Raw genomic sequence first — 14,267 nt, forward strand, 5'->3', positions numbered from 1 at the left:
GATTCATTTTTGAGTCTCTGGATCATGGCCGTTACTGTGCTTAAATGGCACCTGGAGGCAGTTCATGGGCATGACATAGAGGTGGGGAGATGGGAACGAGCAGCTGTCCCTGATCCCTTGAGGACTAGAGTTAGCAGTCACTGGTCCCACATACCTGGGTTTTCCATTGGGTTCTGGAATTCGTAGGGGGCAGGTGGAGGGACAACACCCGCCCCTGTCTGAGGCACCCCGGTGAAATCGGCCTGGTGCAAGATCTGGAGACATCTCTTCAGCGAGCTGCTCAGTTCCGAGATTCATTTCTTGTCGGGAATGTTTTAGGGTAACACTTTAGGCTCCTCCCCAGCACCAGTAGCTTCTGGTGTGAAGTGGCTCAACCTGGCTACATGCCTGATCATGTATTTGGTCCCTAGAAACAAGAGCAGTTCCCTGGGCACCATAACAGCTTTGTTCTACTCTCTCTAAAACTGTGATCAGTGTGGTGGAAATGTAGTATGTCCAGACTCTATGGCACAGCTTAAATAAGGTGGTCAGACCTTTCTACTGATCCTGCATGGTCCTTATTGGGCACGCAAAGTCCAGCATGCAGATATCAGAGCAGACCAGCTGCCCTGCAGGGGACCCAGACACAGCAGCGGGGCCTGTGCTCACTCCCATAAACTGGCCCATAACCTTCAGGTTGTTCCTGTTGGCGAGTCTCCTTGCCACCTGGCCCCACCCCAGCAAGGGCTGGGAGTTTAAACAACACTGGCACGTCTGGAGAAAGCTCTGCTCTCCACCGAGGAGCACTGAGGAAACCCCACGGTCACAGTCAGGGAGCCGAGGGATCCCTGGACTCTCCTCCTCCATGGAGCATACCCTAGAGGGGCAGCCAGTCTGTGGAGCTGGGTTGGATGGAGGAGGCTCTGAGGTAGTAGCTCTAATAAAGGACCTGAAAAAGTTGGAACAAGCATCTGGAAAGCCCTGGGGATCTGGCTTTTACCTGTTAGAGCACGGGTGGCAGCTGGCTGAGACCAGCTCTTCAATCCTCTCAAGTGGGAGGGGGTTGGGGGTAGGAAAGGGTCTAGCTGGGGCTTGGGAGGTATTATCACAGTCTGCTCCCAAGAAAAGGCACACCTCAAAGTCCCTGGAGAGGGGGCCATGTTTTGTCTGAACAGGATAAAGATTGAGGGATGCATTTTCATGTGAAAGGTGGGGAACAAAGGTCCCAGTATCTGGCCTTGAGGATCCTTGAGCCCCAGAATAGTCTTGCTATTTGTGTCACGTTCTTGGGATTGGGTTCGGTCAGACAAAAGGCATCCCAGAGCTCATGCAGGCACACCTGTGGCCCTGCCTGGCAAACTCTTTCAGGTGTTCCTTCTACTGTTGGTGCTTCGCCAGGTTTTGGTGCCGAACTTGCCCAGGTCCTGTGCTCCCTGTATGTGTTGTCTCCAAAAGGGGCAACCTGGGATAGGCTCCGGAAATGGCAGCAGACTCTGCAGTCGCCAAAGCTCCCCATGTTCCACAGCCCACAGTTGGAACAGCCCTGGTGAGGGTCCAAACTGCATGTCCAGTTGTGGGCTGGGTAAGGGCTCAGGCACTGGATCATGGAAGGGAAATCAAAAACCTCATCAGAGCTAGGTGAGAAGGGTTTCCGCGAACCTGTGTAAGCAGGTTCAAGCTGTGCAGAGGCTAGGGACTTACATGAGCAGATGGTCCACAGCTCTGGGCCAGAGGTGAGCTCCTGGCCAACCCTTACTTGATGGGGCAGGATCAAACCCAGGTTCTAGTAGAAACCAGATATGTGGATGTCTCTAGGTATGGCCAGCCAGGTAGAGCCCAGTGTTTATCCAGCCTTCTACAGAGGGAATTTGGTGTGGCCCCAAGAGGACGTAATGTGTGCCCTGTGGCCAGAGGTGCACTCGTGGCCTCCCTGCGAGTTGGCAGGCTGGGTTTTGGTGAGGGACCTGTGACTCAATGCTGCCCAGCAGAAACAGGGACTGGATACATTGCCACCTGGTGGCTGCCTGCCAGGCATGCTGGCTCCAGAGCTCTATGGGCAGTAATTCGGACTTAGTTTCACCCCTCCACCCTGGAGAAGGAAACAGTGCTATGGGCTTCAAAGGTGTTTCCAATGATCAGACCCATTGACAAGGACAGCAGAAACAAAAATACACAAATGGGACTTCATAAAATTAAAAAGCTTCTGCCTAGCTAAAAACATGGTCTACAACTAAAGGACACCAGACTGCATCGGGGATAATATTCACGTGAAACACATCAGGTAAATATTAATATCCAAGATCTATAACGCCCCCCAAATTCACAAACCCTATTTAAAAATTGTGAGAGAAAAGAAATAGACACATCTCTAAAGTAGACTTATGACCATGAAATAACACATGAAAAAGGGTTCATTATCACTTATCACTGGTCTCCGCTGGGCTGGAGTGGTAGCACAAAACGGGTAGGGCATTTGCCTTGTATGCGGCTGACCCAGGTTTGATTCCTCCGGAGAGCCTGGCAAGCTATTGAGAGTATCTCGTCCTCACGGCAGAGCCTGGCAAGCTACCCGTGGCATATTCGATATGCCAAAAACAGTAACAAGTCTCACAATAGAGACATTACTGGTGCCCGCTCGAGCAAATTGATGAACAACGGGAGGACAGTGCTACAGTGCTATCACTTACTCTCAGGGAAATCCAAATCAAGATGATAATGAGATATCATATCACACAAAGGAGAATGGCACCTATCAGAAAAAAAAACTGGGCACAATCTGTGCTGTTGTTGGGATGTGGTGGAAAAGGAATCCTTACCTGCTGTTGGTGGGAATGTTGCCTGGCTTAGCTCCTGTGGAAAACGGTTTGGAGGTTTCTCAGAAAAGTAAGAACAAAGCTGCCATATGATCTAGCAATGCTGCATTTTGCTATTACCCCCAAGACATAAAAACATTCATTCAAAAGAACAAATGCACACCATTAATTCATTGCAATACTCAACACAATAGCTAGACATGGAACCAACTTAGGTATCCAACATGAGATAAGCAATTAATGAGAGTATGATATGCAAACACAGTACAATACAATGCAGCTATAACGAAAGGTGAAGTCATGCAGTTTGCCACAACTTGAATGGAACTGAAGTGAGTCAGAAGGAGGACAAATGCCACAGACAAATGTCACTTGTCTGTGCTCTATAGAAGAACAGGGTAAGGAACGCAAGGTAACAAAGGGAATATGCCTAGATGACCCTTGACCCTTGATTACAGAAATAAGAAATAAATGGAAGGAAAGAAACTGAGGGGAGTGAGAAGAAAAGGATGGGGGGGCGCGTAACAAGGGTAGGGGGCATGTACATTAGAATAGACTTGAGGTTTATCTGTATTTCTGTATTATACAGCTAACAACACTCTAAGCATAAGACTCAAACTACAACATCCAAGTTAAAAAAATATGCCTGTCCAGGGGTATGGTGCTGCCATCAGTCAACCTGCATCTGCGGGGAGAGTGCATCAGCAGCCTGATGGTGACTTTAGGCTTCCTGATACTCCAAAATTGCCTCTGTGCCTTTGGCTGGACCCCAACAATTTGGGACCAAGTTTGCCAAAAAAATTAAATGACCAAAAGTTAAGTATATGGGAACTATGCCCACAAATCACCTCCAGCTCAGCTATACAAGCTCATTGAACTTACTTCAGAGACCCATAAATAACTCTAGAAAGAAATCAAAAGCCACAATTAATCTCAGACCCACTCATGGCTGAACAGATGGGGGTAAATCATGTTAGTCTGAAGCACCCCCAAGCAGAGCCCCCAGTAGCTGCTTGCTTGGAAGCAGTCCAAAATAGCCACCATACCCCTGACCTGACTTCACCATCTCAGGATGGACTTCACAAAGATAAAATCTGCTGAAAATTCTGGTATGTAGGTTTTCTGATGGAAATCTCCAGGCTTTCTCATAGTTGGGATGGGTTACCTCCCCCCACTTCCCAATACACATGGAAGCATCAGCAGTCACCCCATGAACCAACTCCAGTGCCACCATGTCAGCTCTACTACAGACTTTGCTTAAGAGACCCATAAATAAATCTCCAAAGACATCAAAAGTTGCAGTTAATCTCGGACACAAACTTGGCTGAACAGACCAGGATCGCCACCATACCCCTGGCTTGACTAAACCATCTCAGGATGGACCTCACCAAGACAGAATCTGCTGAAAATTTGGGTATGCGGGTTTTGTGACTGAAATTGCCAGACTTTCTCAGTGTCTGGATGGGCTACCTGCCTCCACCTCCCTGTACTTCTGGAAGCCTCAGCAGTGACATCCACACCCCAAAGCTGCCACACAGTTAAAAAGATACTCCAGCCTTACTGAGTCAATAAAAATACTGAATTCCTTGAACAAACACCAGGACCCCTTAGTACCTGTATTGCAAATCATAACACACAAAAGGAAAAGGAGAAAGAGAGCAAGAAGAAAAGTGCCTCCCATAGAGGGAGCTGGGGATGAGGGATGGGGCATTGGAGGGTGGTGGGAAGGAAACAGGGGACACTGGTGGTGGGAAATGTACACTGGTGGAGAGATGGGTGCTGGATCATTGTCTGACTGAAATCCAATTATGAACAGCTTTGTACATGGACATTCAATTTAAAAATTTTTTTTTAAAAAAGTAATGTGGATTTCATGCCAATTCAATCAGCTTAATAAATGTCTGAATAAATAGCAGTACTCTTACATGAAAAAATAATGATAATAATAAAATGTGCCTGTCAAGGAGACAGGCTGGGGAATGGAAGGAATCTTAGGGAAACTGGTGGAGGGAAGTCAACACCAGTGGTGAGATTGTATGGAACATTGTATACCTCAAAGTCAACTATGAATAACTATGTAAGTAACAGCGCCTTAATGCTTAACAAACTTTTTCTAAATTTAAAAAGGAAAGATAACTGTAAGCCTGAGAGGATCAATGAACAAATATGATTTCATCATCATGGGGAATGAGCAGCTACCGCCAAACATCACCCTTTAAGTAGTGCCAGAAGGTTCCATACTTCTCTCACCACACTCAGTGATTCATCATCTGAGGATGCCTAAGGACCACACACCTGTTTTTCTGAAGGGGGAGAAAGAGAGGCACATGGAGTTGATGGAGCCCCATGAGTGGAGCCATAGCTGTCAGCTGACCTGGCTGGGGAAGGTAGAGCTTCACACCCCCACCCCCAGTGAACTCCACAGAGAGAGGGTAGGTTTGTGCCAACTATCAAGACGGGCCACTGGACACAGACACTTGGCTCTGGACACTTGGCTGTGGCAGGTGTGTTCTTTCCCCCACTGCCCTCCCCTCTTCCCTGGGGATTTAGAGTCTGAGGTCAGAGGGAAACCCAGATGCTGTCCACCGACACCATAGACAGGGGCTGAGATGGGGAGAATTGTGAACTCTGTGCTCAGGTTTGCCCTCCCTGCCCAGGGCTGTGGGTGGCTAGGGGAAGTTGTCTCTGGCTTGCCTTTCCCCTCCTCCAACCAGGACCCAAAAGAAACCCAGAAGTAAGGTCACAGCGACACCTTCTGGTATTGGAAAAAGAGGCGATTTAGAAATCACAAGCTGGCAAGGCTTCAAGAGAATGAACCTAGAGGAAACACATTCTTGTCAGTGCATATGAAATGTTGTTTCAAATAGGTTCAAATCAATCTTAGATCTCTACAAAAGTATCAATAATAATATAAACATTTAAGTGAACTTAAGCATCTTTTCCCATTACAAAGCTATGAAGGGAAAAAAAATCAACCCAAAAGCAAACAGTAAGAATCACACTATACAGAAGCAGAACAAGATTCTTCTGAATAGCTCTTGAAACAATGAGGAAATAAATAAGATATATGAACATTAACAAGAGACAAAGTAAAAATAAACTAGGACATGCAGCAAAGAAAGTGATGGGAATGAGGGAAGATCAAAGCGATACAGGCCTACTTTTAAAAAAAGAAAAGAAAAAGTAAGAAAGTCTCAAATAATCAATTTGAGCTCACATGTGAAGAATATGGAGATGGAAAGAAAAAATTAGCAGAAGGAAATGATAGGACCTTGATAATAAATAAACAAAAATTAAAATGACATAGGAGCCCAAATTATTTGAATCTCATTCCTAAAGTGTCTGGTGGGTGTGATGCAGAAACAAATTCTATCTCAGGCATTCTTCTTTTCCTAGGAACTCATAAATGACAAAGTAAGGACCTTTGACTGTGAATTTCTGAGATATTCTCTCTTTACTTTTTTTGCTATTTTTTTCTCTTCCCTTTTGGTTTTTGGAACACACCCAGTGGTGCTCAGGGCTTACTCTAGGTTCTGTGCTCAGAAATCATTCCTGGCAGTGCTCAGAGGACCATAAATGTTTCCTGGATCAAAGCAGGATTTAGTCACATGCAAGCCTTTACCCCTGTACCTAGTTCTGGTTCTTCTTTGCTTTTTTCTTTTTTCCTTTTTTTTTGTTGGGTCACAGCCAGCGATGCACAGGGTTTACTCCTGGCTCATGCACTCAGGAATTACTCCTGGCGGTACTCAGAGAACCACATGGAATGCTGGGAATTGAACCCGGGTCAGCCACGTGTAAGGCAAACGCCCTACCCGCTGTGCTATTGCTCCAGCCCCACTTTTTTGCGTTTTAACATAGGTTTTGGCAGAGAAGATGAAAGACAGGGTCTTTCTGACATCAGCTAACTCTGATCTCTCCTGTAGATTCATCTGACAGAAGAGACATTTCACAGCAGAGGAAAATATGAATTTCATTTTCTTGTGTCTTGTTCTCTAGTGTTATAATGGGTCTCAGGGAGCTGAGAGCTCAGATGGACACAAGGAGGACATGAAGTAAAGAACAGAAACATCACTGACCACACACGACAAGGAATAGGCTTTGCGACAGAAAATCAACAACAAATTGGAAAACTCTCCAAATCAGCATATATATTATTGTAGATTTCAAAAGGGGAGGAAAAAATACTACTGTAAGCCAAGAAAACCAGGAGGAAGAATCTAATTTCCAGACTTAGCAATTTATAAGAAATTTCTCCCAATCCTAGACTCATAAACAGAAAAACAAAATCAGTTTTGACACAGGTGTGAAAGTAAAATTCTTAGCGATGATAGAAAACACCAGATTAATAAGCTTAAAAATGAATAAACTGAACATCAATATTTAAATCTCATATTTTGAGTAAGACGGTTTTCATGGCAAGTGATCACCATGCCAGTTTTCCATCTTTACAACTTCGTCTTATTGAGAATGATATTCTCCAAACGGGACTATACATGCTATGAAAATGAAATGTTATAGAAATGACTACTCACTAAATGACTAAGCAAAATCCACTTGACATCCTGTGATAGAATCAATGTTTTTTATACTGGATGTTAGTATTTGTTACAACGGATTATACTGTTTTCCCTGATGATTCACTCACTAAGGATCTTTCAGATTATTTCCAATGAAAGCCATTACTGAAAAATTCTAAATGATACTGAAAATTATGGAATTGTCCCTTCTAATGGGTGAATTTTATGACATGAATTCTATCTCAGTTGAACTCTGTAACAAGCTGAGAAGCGTATCCCTTATCTAGCGGTGTGGCTTGCCCTTCCTGGGTTGAAGCATCCCCGTTCAATCCTGCCTCCCTGGGTCCCTCCTCTCGGCTCGCACCTTGGGTCTCCCGTTCTGCTCCAAGGTTCTCATCTGAGGATGGATCCACTCCCGACGCTCCAGCTGCGCCTGAGGCCGCCACTCAACTCGGAGCTCGACCTCTCCATCCCAGATCTCTTCCAAAAGCCACCTGGAGTTCCGAGGTCCCTCCCTTGAGTGAGTAGAAGCACTCGGCTGCTCCGTGGACCCTGCTCCAACTCTCCAGGGCCTGACCTGGTCAGAGTGGGGCCAAGGCAGGGTGTGAGAGCTCGGGTCCGAGGGGATTAGGGAGAGGTCAGGGCGGGGCCAGGGCAGGGACATTGCAGGGGCAGGTCCAAGGTCAAGGAGGGCTCAGGAGAGAGCTGTGTCCAAGGAGGAGGATGGGATTAGAGAGGTCAGGTGTGTCTTAGGGTCAGGGGGCAGTGTCAGGGTGGGGTCAGAGGACAGAGGGGCGGGGCCACTCTGGCCCTGGCATGAAACCAGGAAGCCCCTGGCAGGAAGTCCCGCCCCCAAAGCCCGCGGGCCCAGGAGGTGCCTGGGGTGCCCTGGGCGCAGGTGAGCGGACGGCCTTGGGCAGGGAACAGCCTGGAGTGGACGGGCCCAGCCTGTTTGTTCCTCGCGATGTTCCCCAGTCTTCATGCAGGCAGCCAGCCACTGCGTCCACGCGGTTGGGGCACCCGGCCTGCCCTGTCCAGGCCACAGGGCCCACTACCGCCCCTTCCGAGACAGCGGGGAGGTGGAGGCGGGATACTAGGACAGCCCCGCACACAAAGCTGGTGTCTGGGCCCGGGGCGGGAGTGGGGTGGGGGGCACTGTGGGCATGGGGTCGCCGGGATGCGGCTGGAACCAGCTGTGGCCACCACATCCCTTCCGCGTCATCCCACGGGGCTTGCTAACGCGCGCTCTGCTGTCCAGGTTCCTGCTGCCCAGGCAGCGGGCAGGGACATCAGACCCCAAGCTGCCCTGTGGCTCTGGGGCTGGTTGAGCCCTGCTCCTGGCTTTCCCACCGAGAAGTGGTCAAGGGTCTACCGGAGAGGAAACGGGGACCTCCCTGTCTCCCGCACGGCATCGGGCTGGGCTCCACAGTGTGCGGGAAGCCCAGGGGCGTAGGGATGATCACTGGTGGCCAGGAGGCCGTGGAGGGCCAGTGGCCATGGCTGGCCAGCCTGCAGTACCGGGGCAGTCATCCCTGTGGAGCTGTGCTCATTGATTCCCACTGGGTGTTCTCTACCGCCCACTGCTTTCCAAAGTGAGTTGTTTCTTGGGTCCTTGCAGCTGGGCTGGCAGGGGAGAGGGTTAAAAGATTAGAGCCCCCGCATCCTCAAGGCTGTGTGCTCGGATAATCTGTGTCATTCTAGTCCAAGTCTTTCTGCCTGTGACCTGTCCTCTCCTGTATTGTCCTCACTCCTCACCTGACTTTGCTCATCTTCCATCCTCATCCCTGTGCCTTCCCCCGACACAGGTATGCCCCCGAGATGGCAGTGTTCATCCTGCCTCCCAGGTGCAATGAGAGCTGGCTCTTTGTCACCTCACACCAGGGCTTCCCTCAATGTCCCTGCAATCCTGGTTGGCGGAGAGAGGCTGGAACCTGGGATGCAGGGGCAGATGCTGGTGTTCTGCATGTCTCTGGCCTGGGGTCTCTGCTCAGCACATGTCTATTGGCCAGCTGCATGGACACTAGATATGGAGTCCGTGACCTTGAAGAAGAACAGAGCTGCTCTCTGTCCTGGGTCTAGTTGGCTGTTCCTATAGGTTTGGGAAGGGCAGTAACCAGGAGCTGGATCTTCGGTACATAGAGAACCACAAGCATCTGCTCTGTGCTGTGTCCCACTTGAGACTCACTATGGATTAGGTTGGCTTGACCCACCTCACTGTGTCTCCATTTAGTCAGAGCCAAAGTTCCCCCTGTGGATGAGCAGGGCTGACACCATTGGAGTGTGGAAGTCAGATGGGTAGGCTCCTGTGGGCATAGGTCAGCTTGTGGAAGCAAGGGTTTGGTCACCGGCTGTGTGTGGGGAGGAATTTCCAGGTGGTGGAGTGGAAGGTGGGATGTTTCCTCCCTCATGGTCAGAACACAGGACATCCTGCACACATGGTCTCCCACTGACCAATGATTTTGTGCAGTTTTAGAACAGGTGAGTACCAAGAAGGAAGTAAGGGGCGGGAGCGATAGCACAGTGGGTAGGACGTTTGCCTTACACGTGGCCAACCCGGGTTCGATCCCCAACATCCCATATGGTCCCCTGAGCACCGCCTGGAGTAATTCCTGAGTGCAGAGCCAGGGGTAATCCCTGTGCATTGCCGGGTGTGACCCAAAAATCAAATAAAAATTAAAATAAAAAATAAAAAAGAAGGAAGTGAGAGAAAGTGGTGCTAGAGCAGTTCGGTCATAAGGCGGGTCAAGAGCCAAGATGGAGCCAGGGCTCTCTGCATGTGCCCAAGGAAGGTCAGGATTGTCTAGCCTCATGGGGGCCTCCAGCCCTCTGTGATCCCTTCCTCCAGTAGTGGGTGTGTGCTGAGTTCTGTTTAAAACCGCGGCTGGTCTCCAGAGAGAAGGGCTGACAGAAAGGGAGAGTCATGTGGGGTGGTGCAGACTAGGCAGTGCTGGGGGTCAGATGATGGTGTAGAGGCGCAAGCTGCCATATGCAGAAGATAATGACTGTCACTTTCCCTCCTGCAGGAAGTCTCATGCCCCTGAAGATTACTGGGGGTTCGGGGGAAGTACGCAGCTCTACCAGGACACCCAATATGCCAGGAGGGTGACTGTGAGCTGCATTATCATCCATCCAGACTTTAAGAAGCTCCACCATTTTGCAACGGTGTTACAACTGCACCAACCTGTGAACTTCAGCTCCTATATCATTCCTGTCTGCCTTCCAACCCCTGGCATGGAGCTGCCCCTTGGCACATCTTGTTGGATAACTGGCTGGGGAAAGCTCACCAAGAACAGTGAGTGGCTATGGTGTGGGTGTGGGTGGGAGATGGGGAATGGGATTCTAGCTCATCAAAATCTCTAATTAGCATGGAGGCCAGTGGATCTTGTCTCTCTGTGCCTTATTTCCAGAGAGCTGGACTCTTCTAGTTCCTCTTGTGCAAAATGTGTCCTTTTGAAAGCTTCAAAGTTACTCAAATTCTGGGGTCCTTTGGTTTTTGGAGTCAGAAATCTGGATCTCAAAGTTTCTCTGGTTTGGGTGTCCAAATTTAACTGATAAATTAATTGATTTAGGGTTTCTCAAAAATGCTGTTTAGGTGGCCTGAGAACTCCTCTTAGTGGTGTATGGCCTACCTGCTCAGTTTGAGGATGCAGTGTTGTTAGGTCCTGCAGGCCACCCACTGATGCTGGGGAAACCTCTGGGCCACATCTGGTTGTGGTCAAGGGCCTGTAAAGCTTTATCTTGATGCTCAGGGAACATGTCATGCCAGAGATATGACTGGCAATGATTTTATGAGAAGCATGTATTTCACACTTCTGTTATCTTCTAGCCCCTTGGTTCTAATATTTCAATTTGATGTAGATCAGACATGACTTTGTCAACTGAATTTGTCTGAGTGTTTCTCTTTCTACTGTGAAATACCTTAATTTTTCCATGGCCATAGAAGGAACACGTAAAGTAAAGGCCCTCCCGTTGTTCGTCGATTTGCTCGAGCGTGCCCAGTAACGTCTCCATTGGAGACTTTGTTGTTACTGTGTTTGGCATATAGAATACATCACGGGGAGCTTGGCAGGCTCTGCCGTGCGGGCAAGATACTCTCGGTAGCTTGCCGGGCTCTCCGAGAGGGGCGGAGGAATCGAACTCGGGTCGGCCATGTTGGCTGCGTGCAAGGCAAACGCCCTACCACTGTGCTATCGCTCCAGAAGGAACACGTAAAAGTAAGAAAAAAGCTTTGAAGAACCTCGGGGAAGATCGATCATGGCCTGAAATTATCTCAGCTCCATCACCTAAGTTTTGTGCTTCTCCTAACCTGTGTCTCCTATCTGCCGCTTGGATTTGTTAGGTGAATGGAGATATAGGGTGAATACAGGGCAAAACTTTGTGGAGGTTTTCAGTTAAATGAGAAATATAAACATTGAGTATAAACATGAACTTGTTCAGAGAAGTATGTTTATACTTTAGTGAAATGTTGATGGCATACTGATTAGGGAAAAGGAAATATTTATTTGCCTTTTAAATTTTTTTATTTTTATAAAGTTGTTCACAATACTTTATTACATTAAATATTCCAACACCCATCCCACCTCCATACACCTTCCCAACACCATCATTTTGAATTTTCCCTTTCTTTCTTTCTTTCTTTCTTTCTTTCTTTCTTTCTTTCTTTCTTTTGTCTGTCTGTCTGTCTGTCTGTCTGTCTTTTTTCTTTCTTTCTTACTTTTTTTTTCTATTTGGGTCACACCCAGCAATGCTCGGGGGTTGCTCCTGGCTCTGCACTCAGGAATTATTCCTGGCGATGCTCGGTGGACCATATGAGATGCTGGGAATCGAACGTGGGTCAGCCGCGTGAAAGACAAATGCCTTCCAGCCCCCATCTCTTATGAGATTTGATTGAACTTGTCAATCTGAGAGGGGTTTCTGGTCTTCTCTGTATGTGCCTGTGTGCCTTAAAGCTCCAGTACTAGGAATCACACAAGGGTACTCAGGGAGCATTTGTCTGCAGTGAGGTTAGAGGAGCCTCAGAGCTACAGCTCCTGCTCCCCAACTCCCCTGCCTAGATGAGCCTTTCCCTTTGATGCAGTAAGAGGGCTTCTGCCCACACTGGTTTTCCCTGAGAGGATTTCAGGACGCTTTGTGGTGACGACCCCCCCCCACCGCCCGCCCAGCAGTATAGGGTTTCTCCATCACACCTAGGTAGGAGCATTTTCCAAAGAGTCTGAACATTTTTGAGAAACCCAGAGGCTGAAGTGACTGAGAGGAAGGGTTCTGGGTCGTGCATACTGCTGTAATTCGCTTTCTGAAAATCATAGGGTCTGTAGAGGCTTCAGACACCCAGAGCCTCTCACAGGCTCAGTCTCTCGGCACTTATTCATTGACCATCACTTCTGATGCTGAGTTAGTACAAGGTCCTGGGCCAATGGCTGAGGTTGGCTGCATGATTGATCGATTTCCATCTGTGACTGTCCCAAGGATCAATTTGAAGCTTCCTAGTGCAGGATGGTAGTTCCGGCCCCTGACACTAGAACTATATCAGGACACTGGCATCAGGATCATCCCAGGGGACCACAGAAAACACCCAAACAGCTGTTCCCAATAACCTGCCCTTATAATTAGAATTCTGAGCCCCACCTCAATTGTCCACACTGATTGCCCTCTCCTTTTTTAGGGTGATTCTGGAGGCCTTCTGGTCTTTGACTTCTCCAAGAGTTGGGTTCTTCTGGGGTTGGCCAGTTGGGGCCTGGACTGCCAGCGTCCCATATCCCTCAGTGTCTTCACCAGTGTTGCCCATTTCATCAAGTGGATCGTCCAGATCCAGAGACTTGTGCCTCTTCCTGTTTCCTTGTCTGCTCCTCCTGAGGTCCCATTTCTATATGAATCCTAGCCAGTTTCCAGCTCATCGATATTAACCCTCAGACCTCTACAGCTCTGGCTCCTGTTGCTTTTAGTGCTTCAGGCCCTGTGGCAGGACCTGCAGTGACCGAAGAACATTCTGTCCCTGCTCTTTGCCCCAGTCCTCAGCATTCTTACTGGAGCCTCACACTTGCCACCATCTCTGTGGTTCTGTCCATCTGTTGTGATCCCAAACCCAAGCCTGGAAAAGCAAAGCAAAACCAAAGGCTCACCTTGCTCTGAAATTGGTGCATGTCCCTTCCTGTGGACTGGTCATCTGAACCCCTGGTCAAGGAAAGAGGTCTGGCAGGAAGGCTGACTGGCAGGAGGGCAGGCCACTGAGGCCACTGGCACCTGCTGAAAGAGTTGTCTGTGTCCACGTTGGTAGACTCTCCTCTGTGTCGAAGGTGAGCATATCTTCCCAGATGATGATCAATCTCTACCATCCTTCAGAAACGATAGGACAGGCCCATAACGCAAATGATGGAAACATCTCTGGAACCTGGAGGTCTGAGATGCAGGGGCAGCAGGGCTGATCGCACCCGAGGCCTCTCCACTTCATGTGTGGGTGCCTCTGTGTGAGTCCGTGTCTCTTCTCATCAGGACACCAGTGCTGTTGGGTTTGGGTATATGTCAGTGATCTCTTTCCTGTTAATCACCCCTTTGAAAGAACTGACCTCCAAGGGTCTGGGCGCTCTTAGAGCGTTTGGGGGCATGTTCAGCATGCACCATTGGGTGCAGCCCTGGAGGCACCCTGGCACTGAGTTGCCATTGAATTGGCCAAGAAATGCCAGTGATGAAGTTTACATAGGTGTGCATAGATCTATCCCTCATATGTGGCATATAAAGAAATGTAATAAGGAAATAATAAATGCCAGAGACAATAAAAACTAAGGAAGAGTTTAGAGAGTGGAGTTTCCTGGGTGGCAGGGGAAGACGGTCTGGGGGAGAGGGGACTGGAGCCATGGCTGGGGAGGGCAGTGGGCACTCTGGTGCTGGTGTGGTGAAGGGACACTGTGTCCATGGACCCCACCACTGTAGCAGTGGGCAGTGCTGAAAGGAGGTAAAGGGA

The 14,267-nt window shown here is 48.6% G+C and overlaps 1 protein-coding gene across 1 annotated transcript; it reads left to right on the forward strand.

Annotated features, from left to right (window-relative positions):
* The first annotated feature begins 1,459 nt into the window (after positions 1-1,459).
* Positions 1,460-13,731, forward strand: LOC130036139 (putative serine protease 47). Its single transcript, XM_056128123.1, has 5 exons — positions 1,460-1,561; positions 8,675-8,901; positions 10,333-10,594; positions 12,972-13,163; positions 13,603-13,731. Exons 1-5 carry the CDS (start codon positions 1,460-1,462, stop codon positions 13,729-13,731), a joined length of 912 nt encoding a protein of 303 aa, XP_055984098.1.
* The last annotated feature ends 536 nt before the right edge of the window (positions 13,732-14,267 follow it).

Source organism: Sorex fumeus, unplaced genomic scaffold (assembly GCF_029834395.1).
Source record: "Sorex fumeus unplaced genomic scaffold, SorFum_2.1 ptg000063l, whole genome shotgun sequence".
In the NCBI taxonomy this organism is placed as follows: Eukaryota; Metazoa; Chordata; class Mammalia; order Eulipotyphla; family Soricidae; genus Sorex; species Sorex fumeus.

Coding starts and splice junctions, on each gene's coding strand:
- LOC130036139 (XM_056128123.1), top strand. CDS start 1,460: ATGGCAGCAGACTCTGCAGTCGCCAAAGCTCCCCATGTTCCACAGCCC. Junction 1,562..8,674: donor CATGTCCAGTTGTGGGCTGG/GTAAGGGCTCAG, acceptor GAAGTGGTCAAG/GGTCTACCGGAGAGGAAACG. Junction 8,902..10,332: donor ACCGCCCACTGCTTTCCAAA/GTGAGTTGTTTC, acceptor TCCCTCCTGCAG/GAAGTCTCATGCCCCTGAAG.